Consider the following 14201-nt stretch of genomic DNA (forward strand, 5'->3'; position numbering starts at 1 on the left):
CTACTCAACATTTCAGTGAAGACAGAGATTTCAACTTCTTACCAACTCTTCCAAGATTCTCAGAAAAATCACAGTATCCTAGAATGGTTTGGGGTGGATGCTACTGTAAAGATCATCTAGTCCAACCCCCCTGCCATGGGCAGGGACACCTTCCACCAGACCAGGTTGCTCAAAGCCCTGATCAACCTGGTCTTGAACCCTTCCAGGGAGGGGGCAGCCACAGCTTCTCTGGGCACCCTGGGCCAGTGCCTCACCACCCTAACTGTAAAAAAATTCTTCCTTCTGTCCAATATAAACCTACCCCTCTTCTAGTTTAAAAACCATCACCCCTTGTCCTGCTGCTTCAGGCCTTGGTAAGAAGTCTGTCATTCTTATAAGCCCCCTTTATATATTGAAATGTCACAATAAGGTTTCCCTGGAGCCTTTTCTTCTCCAGGCTGAACCACCCCAACTCTCTCAGTATTTCTTCACAGAAGAGGTTCTCCAGCTCCGACCATTTTCATGGCCCTCCTCTTGACCTGCTCTAACAGACCCATGTCTTTCCTGCGCTGAGGACCCCAGAGCTGGATGCAGTACTGCAGATGGGGTCTCACAAAAGCAGAGTAAAGAGGGAAAATCAGCTCCCTTGGCATGCCAGCCATGCTTCTTTTTAGGGAGCTCGGGATACGACTGGCTTTCTGGGCTGCAAGTGCACACTGCCAGCTCACGTTCAATTTTTTATCTACCAGTATCCCCAAGTCCTTCTGTGCAAAGCTGCTCTCAGTTGGTACCGATACTGGGGACTGCCCCGACCCACGTGCAGGACCTTGCACTTGGCCTTGTTGAACCTCATGAGGTTCACAGGGGCTCAATCCTCAAGCCTGACAAGGGCACTCTGGATGGCATCCCTTCCCTCAAACATATCAGCTGCACCACTCAGCTTGGTGTTGCCCACAACCCTTCTGAGGGGTACACTCAATCTCACTGTTTATGTCATTAATAAAGATATTGACCAGCATCAGTCCCAGTACAGACCCCTGGGGGACATCACTTGTTACCGATCTCCATTTTGACATTAAGACATTAACTGCAACTCTTTGGATACGGCCATCCAGACAGTTCCTTCTCCATCAAATAATTCACCCAAGGCAAGGATGGTGTATGAGACCATGAGGTGCTATCTCCAAGAGACAGAAACATAAAGTGAGAGAGGGACACAAGTACATTTGCAACTTGTGATTCATTTTCTAGACTTCTAAGATAGCAGTAATTCATCTACAGGCCATGTCTTAGTCAGTTTGAAACCAATTACTTACAACAGGTCAATACTCAAAATTATTAGTTACTGTTGTGAAAATATCTAAATGTAACCAGGAGTGACTTGTCAGAAGAGTGGCATGGAGGGAGAAAAGAACACATAAAAGACTTTACAGCTGCTACTAGTAAGGAAGAAAGCCCTCTCTCATACAAGAAAATAGATGCAACAAAAGCTATGGCATGAATTTGTCTAATGAGTAATGCTTATAAACAGAGCAATTTAAAAAGGAGACAGCAGATGCACCTCTTCCTTCCACCCTCCAACTGCTTACTAAAAACAGTCTTTGCCTTGATTGTAACTTACGCAAACAAGCAAGAGATTCATTCCCTTGCTGGAGGATGGCAGCGGCATCAAGGCGTACAGAGGACCTACAGAGGATCTAACGGACGTCAGTGCTCGACTTGAGCAGACAGCGGAGGAAGGCGGAGATGCCTGAGCGCCTACACCAGCCACCTCCGGCCCCAAACACCCCGGGAGCGGTGCCCCCGCTCCCCCGGCAAGCGGAGAGCGCCGGTAGCAGCCAGCGAGGCGCTCCGGGGGAGGAGGAGGAGGAGGAGGAAGGCAAGAAGGCGCCGCAAACCCCGCTCCCGCCAAAGGCCGCCCGGAGGCCCAGGGCGGGCTGCCAGCAACCCCCCACCGTGGGGGAGAAGGGGACGCCCTCAGTGCTCGGTCTGGCGGGGCCGGCACCGGCGGCGACCCCCCCTCCCGGTACCCCCTCGCCCCGCCAGGGTACCCCCCCCCCCCGCCCCGGGCTCGCACACCCCGCGCCCCCCGGCTGTCGGGGGGGAAGCGAGGGAGCGGCGGGGGGTCAAGCAGTTACCTTCGCTTTTGCCCAAGATGCGGCAGCAGAGGTTCTGCAGCAAAACGTTGGGGGATTTTTGATCCGGAGTCGCCATCGCCGCCCGGGAGGCTGGAGGTGGTGGCGGGGCGGGGGGAGGAAGAGAGAGGGGGAAGCGGGCGGCAGAGCCAGGGGCACGGCGGGATGACAGAGGAAAGGAGACGCCCCGCACACACACCCCGCTCAGCAGCGCAAGAACCCGGCGACACCTCCCGCCCCGGCCGCCGCCGCCGCCGCCTAAGGCGCCATTTTAACGGAACCCGCCGAAAGCCGCAGCGGCGGCCGCCCCGCACCCACAATGCCCCTGCGCGCGCGGCGGCATCTGAGCGCGCCGCGGCCAACACGCTCCGCCGCGCCGCCGCCGCCGCCGCCCGAAGGTTCCGGGGCAGGCGCCGCGCCCCGCTCCTCCCTCTCCTCCTCCTCCTCTTCCTTCTCTTCCTTCTCTTCTTCTTTTTCTTCCTCTTCCTCTCCGCCGCCCCGTGCGGAGGCTGAGCTGCCGCCGGGCCTGCTACACCCGGGGAAGTGGGTACGCAGACTCCCGGAGAAGCCCGGGCGTCCTGAGGCAAGGCAGCGGTGACCTGGCCTAAGCCACCGCGGCAAGGCCTGCGGTGCATTGCCAGCCCTGGCCAAAAATGTCCGCCCCAGATTCCCAAAGATGGAAATAGAAAATTCCCATCCCGCAACAGCTTTCCATTTTTTGGAAAACGACCTCTCATCCATCCCTCAAAAACCTGGGGACGGCAGTCTCGCTCGTTCCTCATCAGGGAAGAACAGGCCTGGTGCAGCTATGGGGTGTCGAGGCACGTTGGTAACTTTTCCACACAAACCAAGGTGGACCTAGAAAAACGTGTGGAGATCCTTGACCCACTCCGTCCCCGCACCGCTCAGCCTTGCGGGTGGGTGGCTCCGGTCCCTGCTGGCGGTCCCAGCCCGCGGCTGGCCTGTGGCACTCCAGCTGACCTGCACCTCGCGCTTGTCACCACCCTAACGCAGGCGCTGACTTTCCAAGATGTCTGTCTTCCATTTATTTTATTCAGTAAATTCACCCTGGCTCTGGCCCAAAATACGTAATTAGGGAATAATTCTCCCAGTGCTGCTGGAGCCCTGTCTAACCCACCTCTGCTCTGTTCTGTAAGAGGTGCTTTGAAATGCTGCAGCAGCCAGGTGAGCTTGGTGCATTGCTGGCTGTAAACAAATAGATTCCTGCTGTGCAACACACTTCTTCCTGGCAGCACATTTTGGCTTCATTATCACTGTGGAGCCACGATTTTCTGTGTATGACTTCTATGGACACATACATGCAGGCCTTTCACTATAGGAATATTACAGATGTAAATGGTGGCTCATCACTAGCATTACTGGTAGAAAGAAATCATGATGGCAAGCCAGGAAGTGAAATTCATTGAGGATGTATGGGGTTTTGTTAATTGGAATATTGCAGTCGAACTCTCATAGTGTCACCACTCACATTCTAACTCTTCAGATCTTAGTGATACTTCCTTTAGTCTCTCTTGAGAAGGTAGAAGCCAAAATTAGCAGAGTTATCAAGACTTTATCCCATGTGAATAAAGGAGGGTTATAAGCTGCATCTCTAATAATTCTGAATGAAAAACTTCAGCGATGGTGTGGCTTTTTTTTGTACCAAGCAGCGGAAGAATCTCTGTTCTATTCTTCACCTGAAGCAAACGCAGTTGTCGTCCTACAAGGAGCCGGTGACTAACTGCTGCTGACAGTCACTTCAGATGTAGATTCCATCATGGAAGATATTAATCTATCAAGCAGCAAATATGGTTCCTCACATGGGGGAAAAAAAACTTTCGGCCATAGTATCAGGAAGTGGTGTTCCTTTACAAAATCTTTTACATTCCAGGGGAATCCAGTCAATCATAAACACCTTGCTACTGCTTTTAAGTGGATATTACTAATTCTGGTCATGCTGGTCATTTTACCCATGGCAATTGTGTCGCTGTTCTGAAATCAGAACAAATTACGGAGCAGCACAATAAGAACATGCCATTAAAACCGGCTCACTTGTGTGTGCCTGCAAGTGAAAGTACAATTACTAGTCTAAGCTTTTCAACTTCAGCAAAACCACATCCTACGTTATGCTTCTGAAGTACTATAATAGCCGACCATTCTGTTACATTACTGGGAATGTATTCTTTCACTTCTAGCCTCTTTTTCTTAAGGAAATGGGGCTTATGCAGTTAGTCTCTGTGTCAGTGCTTCCTCATAACTGTTGGATCTCTTGTCCAATTTCAACCAAATTTAGTAGAGGGATAGAGTTCTCAATTGTATTAACTGAATAAAAATTTTATAGGATTCAGTGGCTGAGAGTCCTAAAGTCCAAGTTAGTACCCCCTTGGAAAAAAAGCTAAGGAGAACTTAGTTCTCCCTATTGTGTTTTCTATTAGCAGATTAGCTAATTGGTATACACACCCTGGATAACACACTATACCTCCCTTTGAACTATCTACAGCACCACCTGCTTCTTGCCCGGCCTGGCAGATGGAGGATGCAGGAACTGAAGGTGTAAGGGACAGAGCTCTGGAAGTAATGTAGGAAGTAGTCAGAAACAGGCAGAAGGGATGCAAATTTCTGGGAAGTAGAGGAAACTAAGCTTCATTAGTTCTGATGCTCACAGAACTCCTTGCTTTTCTCTTAATGAAAAGAATTAATCCTGCAATCCTGTTTTAGAAGTGCTAATTCTGATAAAGCGGGTTACTAGCACATGCAGTTATTGTGGTTCTACCAACTCCAGTACAGCTATGATCACCTAAATCAGCTTAAGGTATACCCCTGCATTTTTATGGACATGCAGAATCATGTCTTAATTTATTTCATTTTTAAAAAGTGAGAAAGAAAAAATAGGAGCTATTTTTTCTTACTGTATATCTGTAAGCTCAGTTTACCTTTTTGCTTGGCCTCTGAGCATTGGAAAATAAAAAAAAATTAAGTACCACTCAGATTTTTTGTAGTGCTGACAATCCATCAGCATAGTTAACGCATGCTTTTAAAGGTATGACAGTGACTTATAAGGAATTTAATTTATCCACAGAAGCTTAAAGAGACTTGCATTCAGAGCTGCTACATAAAGAATGTATTTCTGATAGCAAATAGCTTTATAACAGAAGAATGTACAGTGAGATCCAGCAGGAGGTAGAAAGTGAAGTTTGGCAAAATAAGGCTAGAAAAAAATATTGGTTTAATTCAGTAAGTATATTCAACCAGTGGAGAGATATGTTTAAGAGCATGGCACTTTTCTCAAACATTTCAAATAAGCCTTCTGTTACAGGCTTAGTGACCAGATACAAACTGACACAGAAGCCACTGAGCTGTGTGTATGTTGTGCACAAGATCAGACTGGAGAACATCATAGCCCCTTTTGGTCTTAAGCTTTCTAAATCTAAGCAATAATGCTAAGAAAAGTTTCTTACCCTTATGAAAAACCTGAGGGTCAATTGCTCTGGTTTTCTTAACTCCTTTATGGTTATGTCTACAGAGCACAATTCCTTAGATAGTTCTAGCTGTTGGTGGGACACACCAAAACCAGTAGAGCGTCATGCTGACATCTCCAGCATTTCACTGTGACAGATAGACATATTTTTTTGTGTCATATAACTGATGTCAACAATTATAGTGGCTAGAGACAGTGTAGGATGCTGTCTGTGCCTTACTTAGCTTATGGCAGCACTGGAGGAGCAGCAGCTGGGTCACTTCTGGCTCCAGCACCATTTGGTTTCTGTACCTAAGCATGTATTTTCCACATAGGCAACCCTATAACGGCCTAGAGCCTTGCTATGCTCAGACTGCAGTATTAAAAGGTTCCTAAAAGTGCCTCCAGATCTAACTTTTGAAAGGCCATATGTGTTAGGAAGCGGTGCTGTGGCTTGATTGCAGATAGGTGTTTTCCCTGTGCACAAGTAGGGCTCGGGTGAAGAGAGAGTTTGACTCAAACAGTTTAACCCTCCTGAGTGTGTTCGTCCTGCATTACAGCCTACCTGTTGTGACTTTCACAATATCGCTACCAACCTCTCCATTTTCTAAACTTTTCACTTAAGTTGTTCTTCTGTTGACTAAGGAGCCTGAAGTGTGTTCCATGATGCCCTAAACCTATAGAAAGTCCACTGAATTAGCATGTATAACAGGAAATAAATCTGTGTTTTGAAATACTCAAGAGATGCCAGAAACTATAGCTTAAGCTATATAAAGGCAAAACTAAGGACATTTTTTTTTTTCCAGTATTTACTGTAAAATAGCAACGTTAGATTAATAATACTTGCTATCCCATAAACTGGAAGTAGTACTAATGTTTTGCTTCTCAGAACAGTTGTCTTTCTTCCAGTGGTACCTCCACTATCCGGTACGTTTCATATTTTTATCAGTCCAGTACTTCTTGGCCATAAACAGAATTCCTTTCCAACATGAAGATACATAGACGCACACACATTGAAGCCCACTCAATATTAAATGTTATTGATCACACAGGGGTGGACATCATTATATATCTTTATAATGAATGGTATAGCTGCAGCAAGCAAACAGGCATTCCCACAAGCTCAGTAAAGCTACCTGACATTTTCTAAGCTCCTGAGCTGCCCATAATATCACAGTCATCTTACATATATGGAGCTGCAGTAAAGAAATCACATCAAATCATCTTCTACCAGAAAGTGATTTGGTGAAAATTGTAAGAACACTTCTATTTTGTCAAAATCCCCCAAAATGCTGTCAAAATATTTTTGGAAGTTAAAGCCACTTTGTGACAACTATTTCATCTTAAAAAGCAGAGCAATAATTTTGGAACAGAGCCTGGAGAATGAAGCTCTGTAATAAAACTGAGTTAATATTTCCAAATAGGTTTCAGTTATTATACATCAGCTTTTTGGTAAGAATTTTGACCATATCTGGCTTCAGAATTTTCGAGCAAAGGCTTTTGATCTTTCTCAGCCCTAGACAAAGGAGTGGGGGGGAAACTATCAAAATAAGACACTGAATACAAAAATGGTATGTAGCAGATCAATCAAAAAATATCTACTAATGTATTTGTAAGAAGAGTATTTCTAGAAATGTGATAATATCACTATGCAAAAGTAACTCATTAAATACAGCCTAAGTCCATAACAAAGCTCTACAAAGCATTGCAGTACCGTGTAAGCAAAAATGACAAGGTAGTTGCAGTTTTGGGATAAATTTTCTTTTTTTTTTTTTTTGGCAGTGCCGTTTTAGTTAGTTTCACTATAAAGCAATAAGGTCAGAAATTTTATTTTATTTTATTTACCTTACTTTGTTTACTCATTTCTCCAGGTGCATATTTCTGATGCCAATAGCAACTCTCCCATCTGTGTGAGTTAAACGCCTCAAGGTCAAGGTTTGGGTTTTTCTTTATATCACAGGGAAGAAGAGACAGCAACCATTTGGCGAAGGAGGAATCAATTCTTCTTGGGCTTTTCTTTTAAATGTAAAAAATATTCATAGACTGATAAGTAAATTTCATCTTGTGATTGAACTCGCTCTATTTAGGCAGTTTTCTGACAGTCTACTCTTTAAGGGGTCCGTCTGAAGATTTCACTCTGATGCTTTTTAAAGAGTTTATTGATTTTCCTGTGCTCCTCCCAGTGTTTGGAGAGTTTTTCTGACACTCATTTTTTCCTTTCCAATGAATTAGGGAAGAAAATGATTAAACTAGCTATATTTTTAGCTGTGCTAAATGTATAGGGTAAACAGTTTTAGAAATAGAGGAAAACATTTTCATTTGCTTGCCTGCGGGTTTATTTCGAGCATAGCTATTGGTCATTTTGTAACAATATGTACCATATTTGCTGACAAAAGTGACTGTCAAGGTAACAATATTCCCTGCAGAATACATCTTGAGCTTCGTCTTCCTACAAATATTGGCAGAAAAATTGCTATTCACTTTAGTGAACCATTCATATTCATGAAGCTGATCATCCATCTCCTAAAGTCCACTTCATACCAGCCTGAGCTTTTTTCCATTACTTCAAGATTACTGACTTCATTCACAGCATTAGGACTCTCTGTATATTACTATATATTTGTAAGGAAAGACATAAACAAACTTTAATCAATAGCCTTCTTTTTAAGAGAATAAGAACAATTCCTAGTGTTTCTGCCTGCCACATTCTAGCCTGATGGTTAATATCCCGTGTATCTAAATTAGTGAATACGGTACTTTTCTCTGCTTCCTGCATTAAACTACTGAATCATTTTGCTATGCCTGGTTAAAAAGATACCATAGTCTATTAACTTAGGAGGTGCAATAATTTACTCTAACAAAGTGGCTTCTGAGGCCTGAATTTACGGAGGGATGTAGGAATACATGTCCCCGTGGCTGTTAAAATATTGGTGGGTTTTAGGCTTGTAAATATCTTTGTGAATCCAAGCCTACCTTACAGATGCCTAGAATAGAGGACGCTATAGGATTACAAAGTACAGCTTATTATTACCCCTGTTGAACTGGTGGCAATAGAGCAGCTATAGACAAAAGGAGCAGCACTGGAGCTACAAAGATTTGCTGATTCCTCGGTGTGTGATTTAGCAGAGGAACCACGTTTGGTTCCTAACTGGGGGAACATTTCTCTGTCCCGTGGCAGGGTAGTTTTTCTGTAGGTAACTTCTTTTGTGTTACACTGTTCAAAGATTTCTTAAATGTAATAGCTGGTGGATTAGAAGCTGATCTCAACACTTCCTTCCTCCTGAAAATCTGTGGCAGTTAAAAGCATATTCTAGGAGAGTCAGGCTCCCAAAGGCAGACATAAATACACGAGAGATACAATCAGATAGTAACTGGAGCCTTTGAGAATGAGGTTTGTTGACTCTATTTCTTGGGTTTCCTCTGTGTGATTAGATCAGCTCTTAACTGAGAGCCTATGTAGACTTATCCCATGTTTCCATTTATAATAACAGTCAGATAACACCTTCCATCTCAGGATGACTGTCCCTGCACAAACATTTTTAGTATTCTCTGAGGCAGAAGAGCATTAGAATCCCCATTTTATACAGAAAAAAAAAAAAAAATACAGAGATGTGGACAGGCACAGAAGAAGCATTTTGACCAAGGTTATAAAGGAAATATTTGCCCAGCCCAGGAATATAACCCAGATAATCTCTGTTTCTTTAACCACAGAACCGTCTTTCCTTCCTACCTAGAATGCTTTCAGTGTTTTTAAATGCTGCAATTATCCTTTGACTGCTTTCTATTTCAAGACAGGGATATGTACTCAGCACATCTCTAGAAGGCACACCAGAAGCATACATTTGTTATGAACAGACTGTTCAGGTTTCCTACACCTGAAGAAAGAAGTCATTATTATCTTTCTAATGCCAAAAGCATTTTAAAAGTCAGAAAACCCTCTTATCCTCAGTGTAAGAAAAAAAAAAAATGAACACTATATTCCATATAATTTAGAAAGCCTAGTTTTTCTCATGAAGGTTGGAATTCGCTGGGTTGTGATTACAGTTATAGCTATTGCTTCATGAGGGAGAGAGCATAATAACAGTGGCATAATCTTTGTGTAAAAGTCTTCTAATGCTCTTGTTTAGGAATATCTTTTCTCCAAAATGAGTTGGTGGTAATTTGAAGAAATGAGATTTTCCTTCAGTTGTTTCTGATTTCTTACAGAACTGAAGAGCAAGGATTATCATCCTGCCTTCTACAGACACAATAAGACAATTAAACACGTGCTCAAACAAAGCAGGGTCCAGTCCAGGACACTGTGCAGGTTCATTTCATTTCCCATGCACTTCCCACTGCTGGACAGAAACAGAACAGAAACTGGACGGAACTATTTATCAAACAGTTAGGATAGAAAATATTACACTGAGTAATTCCAACACAGTCTGCTTTAATAAACGGAGGAAGAATTTCAACAACAAACCTTATTTGGGCTAATACTTGAGAAATCAGTTAGCTGAAAATTAGAAGTTTTCCTGAATTATCTACTATAATGTGAGACATCTCAATTCAGTTATGGGCACCTTAGGATTCTAGGTGCCTAGTTAGGTTTGCCTAAGAGAAGGGTAGTCACGTTTATGGTGGGAGGACTCCACCGTATCTGAAGCTGTTGGGAAAAAGAAGACGGTCTTTGGCTGTGTAGTTACAGACCACCCTGCGTGTGTGAGGCAGGAGCACCGCCGTGCATCCAACCTTGGCTCAGGATTCTCAATTTCCATTTGGCCATTACTATGTAAGGCCCTACGTTGCGGGGAGCTATAGCAACTCTTCACCAAAGGCAATACCCCACCGCCACTGCATTTACCCAGCCCATACTTATTACCTGCGCTGCACTGGCGTTGACTCTAAAAGCTTAGGTAGGAAGGAGAAAATGCGTGTTTCCTGCCGGTGCACCGCGGCGTCATGGCCTCGCCTGTGCTAACTCCCCAGCGCCTGCTGCAGCACCGCTGTGGAGCCTATCGCCGGCCGACTGGGCGGTGCTGGTGACTCGGGAGTGCAGCGTGGCTCGCACCTGGGCCCCGCACCTTGCCCACTTCCACGCGGGGAGCAGGCCATAGGGAGGAGGCTACTGGGTGCCCAAGGCTTATTCCACTGTGGAGTTGGGAACTTGGAGGCTTATACTTGTGAGAAATTACTCTGGGTGTTATATGTCAGCGTAGATATAATTCCAGGTGCCAGACTCCACATATATTCATGCAGAGTAGTGGAAAGAAGTGCTGAGGTGGCTGCAAAAAATTAATGTAATAAAGGAACTGTCTGTGTTAGTAAGTACTGAGTCAGCTAATATATTGTGTGCATCTGCTAATCATAAATTTTCTCTCATTTTATTCACCTATGACATGTTAAGAATAAATTAATCATTGTTTGGGAACGAGCAAAGTTGTCCAGAGTAAGCTAACATTTTTAAAACTGCAACTCTTAACTGGAAATGACGGAAAGAGCAAATAATCAGCAAACTCTGGATTTCTAATGTCTAAAACCAGCTTGGTCTTCTATGGTCTTCCAAAAAAAAACCATGAGACCATTTGGCTGCATGATAAGAACAAGTTATAGACTGTTGGGAGAGATGTCTCCTCGCGAGCTCTCCAGATTGTATTTCTCTCCAGGCTGGCTTCAGAAGGTGCAGCTGCACAACTGCAACCTGAGAACACCCGAGTACTAGAGCAGAGAGAGAAATGGGACAAGTAAAACACAAACGCTGAGACATGACATTTGGTAAAACAAGAACCAGGATCTGAATCTAATATTCTTCTGCTGCAGGAAACAGAACAATGCTAAAACAGGTCAGAGCTCGTGTCTGATTACACAGAGCCCTTTCCTCTGACACGGCAACTTATCGGTAAGTTGTGTGACAAACCTGCTGCTGCTGATCAGCATGCAACAGCAAAATTGGTAATGTTAGTTTTGTTATACAGAGGATGGCAAAAGACGGTGGAGGCAGGCTTGTTTAGCATATCTGGCTGAAGTTATCTGACTGGCAGAAAGGAAGAGAGCTTCAGTTAGCAGGACCACAGGCGCTGGAGGTCACCAGCTGTGTGTCTGCAGTAGCAGAGGGAAATGATGCTTGCGTCCATGCAAAAGGTCGGGCAGGGCCGATCTTTGGGGCCTTCCGAAGATCTACCTGCAAAAGTTCAGAGGGCCTTGCGAAAAAGGGTTTGCAGGGCATCCCCATTCGAGGAACCGACGCCAGGTGGCACTACAGAAGGCGAAGAAAATTTAGCAGTTGTTAAAAAAACCAGTGCTCAAGGAGGCAACCTGCGGCTGCACCGCCCGGATCAGCTGCCAGAGGAGCGCTGGGGCAGTGGCTTGGTGGCACTGCCGGTGGCCGTCACCAGCTGCGGGATCCTCTGGCTGAAGTGGCTGTTGCAGATCAGCGGAGATGAAGGGCACGAACCCCCCAGTTAATAAAGGGCCCGTACGATACTGCGTTTTGAATGCAGGCTGCGCCTCTCGCTTGGAAGAAGAGGGCTGCTCAGTTTTGCTTTGCCGTTACAGGATGCATTAACTGGTCACCGCATATTGCTGGTTGCTGCCCGCTGTCTGAGGCTGCTGCTGTTCGTGCGTACTCTAGAGACAGTTCAGACTTGTCCAGGCACCAAACTAGCCTCCCTACGCACACCCCCAGGGCATGGGCTCTTCCCAAAGCTTTTCTGCTTCTGCCCAGGCAAACGCGGCAGCAGCAGCTTAGCTCTGCAGGCTCACACTTAATCATCTCAGCTGTTAAAAAAAAAAAAAAAAAAAAAAAAAAAAAAGAAAAAGTGTGGTGCAGCAGACAGATGCCTTTCTTTCTACTATTGTTCATCTAAGGGAGGACTGTGTGTCATTCCCTCATGACTAGCCCAGAAGCTAAGCCTGTTTCTTTTCTCCTAGCAATTGAAGCTAGCCACAGAGAGCAGACTGAAGACCAGGAAAAGCTCTGTTTGTAGAGACTGCTTCAGAAGTTGGAGAAGAGTATATTGGAAGGGGAAGATGTCTTCCGTCCGTACAGCTCGCTCAGGGTTCTGCATTACCCTGTCTCACCAGCCAAATCGGTGCTTTTAAGGCAAAAGACAGATTTTGTGCTGGTCGCTAAACAATGCAACGACACCCAGGGACAAGGGATATATGAACATTTTAAAGCAGGTCATTCTACGAAGTGTGTTACTCTTGGTGTCTCTGTAAATGAGTACGTAGATCACATTAAAGTACGATTTAAGAGATTCAATATAGCTGTGATCTAGTTTTTCTGTTGCTAGTGCCCACCCACTGTATCACCTCCCAGCATGGAGGTGATACCTCCCTCCCATACCAGCGGGAGGTGATGGTATCCCTCTTCTCATGCCTTCTCTTCCAAGTCTTCCCCAGCCTCCTGAGCAAAACCTCTGATTTACAAAATATCAGACTGAATGCTTCAGAAATTCATAAGAGAATAGTGAGTTTTCTCGTAGCAGAAGTGTGGCTCTTTGAGCTGTTCTGTCTATGTGACTCTCACTCTTCAGGCACAAGCTTCCCACATTTCTGAGGGTTTGACTTGACAAACTGCTGTGGGGCCACACGTGTGCTCTGCATGCCCTTGTGTTCTTCTCCCCAAAGGCATTAAATGCGGAGCGGTCCCATCTGCCATTCTGTTCTTTTGCCACATATAATCCAGAATAACAGGATTCTCTAGCAGTGGGGGAGGAGAACAGCTTGTGAAAAGAGAATGAGCACCAAAATAAAATTTGATGGATTAAAATTTGTTCAGAATCCAGCAAATTGTCAGTGCTGTTTCAGCAGGTGTCCAAGATTTCTGCTCGTGACATCAGTGCTGGTCAGGAGAGATGATAACATTCAGAATTTAAATATCAAGAGGATGTTCAGTTTCAGATGCTAAGAAAGGGCTTGCAGAAGTCAGATCTAACTATAGAAAACATAAAACTGTACACCTCCTACCCCTGTTTCCTTAGATGCCTGATAAAATGACATGCTGCTTAGACTGGGTTGATCCCTTGAGTCTATCAACGCATCATATCCCAGCCCCTTTGGGGATCTCCAGGGGAGCTGCAGATAGTGGATTGTATTTTTTTCGCCTTGATAAACAAATTCCTCAAGTGCATGAGAAGACATGACACCGTCAGGCCCGCCAAAGGAACTATGTCAAATAAAAAAGGCACAATGTCACATTAGGGTGAGCAAGGCAAGGTGTGCAGGACACCTGCTCTCACTTCTCTGGTGCTCGAGAGCCTGAGGTTGAGGTGGTGACCTTCAGGACACCCTGCAAGATTCAGCTGCTTACCCAACTCTTCTGCAGGTGTGAGGAAGGGTCGTATGATTTATTGCATATATTTTGTCGAAGTTGGTAGTTTTTTGGTGTGTGTAGCTCACCCACAGGCTGAAATAGGTCTATGAAAAGTCGAGGTGTATCATTGCTTTCAGATGATGAGTTCCATCTTGTAATTTATAGCAATTTTTTTTTTTTTTTTTTCACTAAAGGTATAAACCAGAAGTTCATTTTATAACTTTTGGACTAGCATTCAAAAATTTCTTTCTGTCTTACGCCTTTTTGTACATGCTTCTTAGAAGCATGAATAAAATTGTGGAAAAGTCTTGATAATATATTGGAATAGTATTTG

The 14201-nt window shown here is 44.6% G+C and overlaps 1 protein-coding gene across 2 annotated transcripts in view; it reads right to left on the reverse strand.

Annotated features, from left to right (window-relative positions):
• TUBGCP3 (tubulin gamma complex associated protein 3) overlaps positions 1-2455 on the reverse strand; it is a 68781-nt gene extending 66326 nt beyond the window's left edge. For both annotated transcript variants that reach the window (XM_042806094.1, XM_042806093.1), the window contains exon 1: positions 2118-2455. In XM_042806094.1, coding sequence (XP_042662028.1) covers positions 2118-2193 — 76 coding nt within the window. In that variant the 5' untranslated portion in view covers positions 2194-2455. The remainder of the gene's footprint in view (positions 1-2117) is intronic.
• Positions 2456-14201: the final 11746 nt, after the last annotated feature.

This window comes from Tyto alba, unplaced genomic scaffold (assembly GCF_018691265.1).
Source record: "Tyto alba isolate M040663 unplaced genomic scaffold, T.alba_DEE_v4.0 Super-Scaffold_45, whole genome shotgun sequence".
Classification (NCBI taxonomy): domain Eukaryota; kingdom Metazoa; phylum Chordata; class Aves; order Strigiformes; family Tytonidae; genus Tyto; species Tyto alba.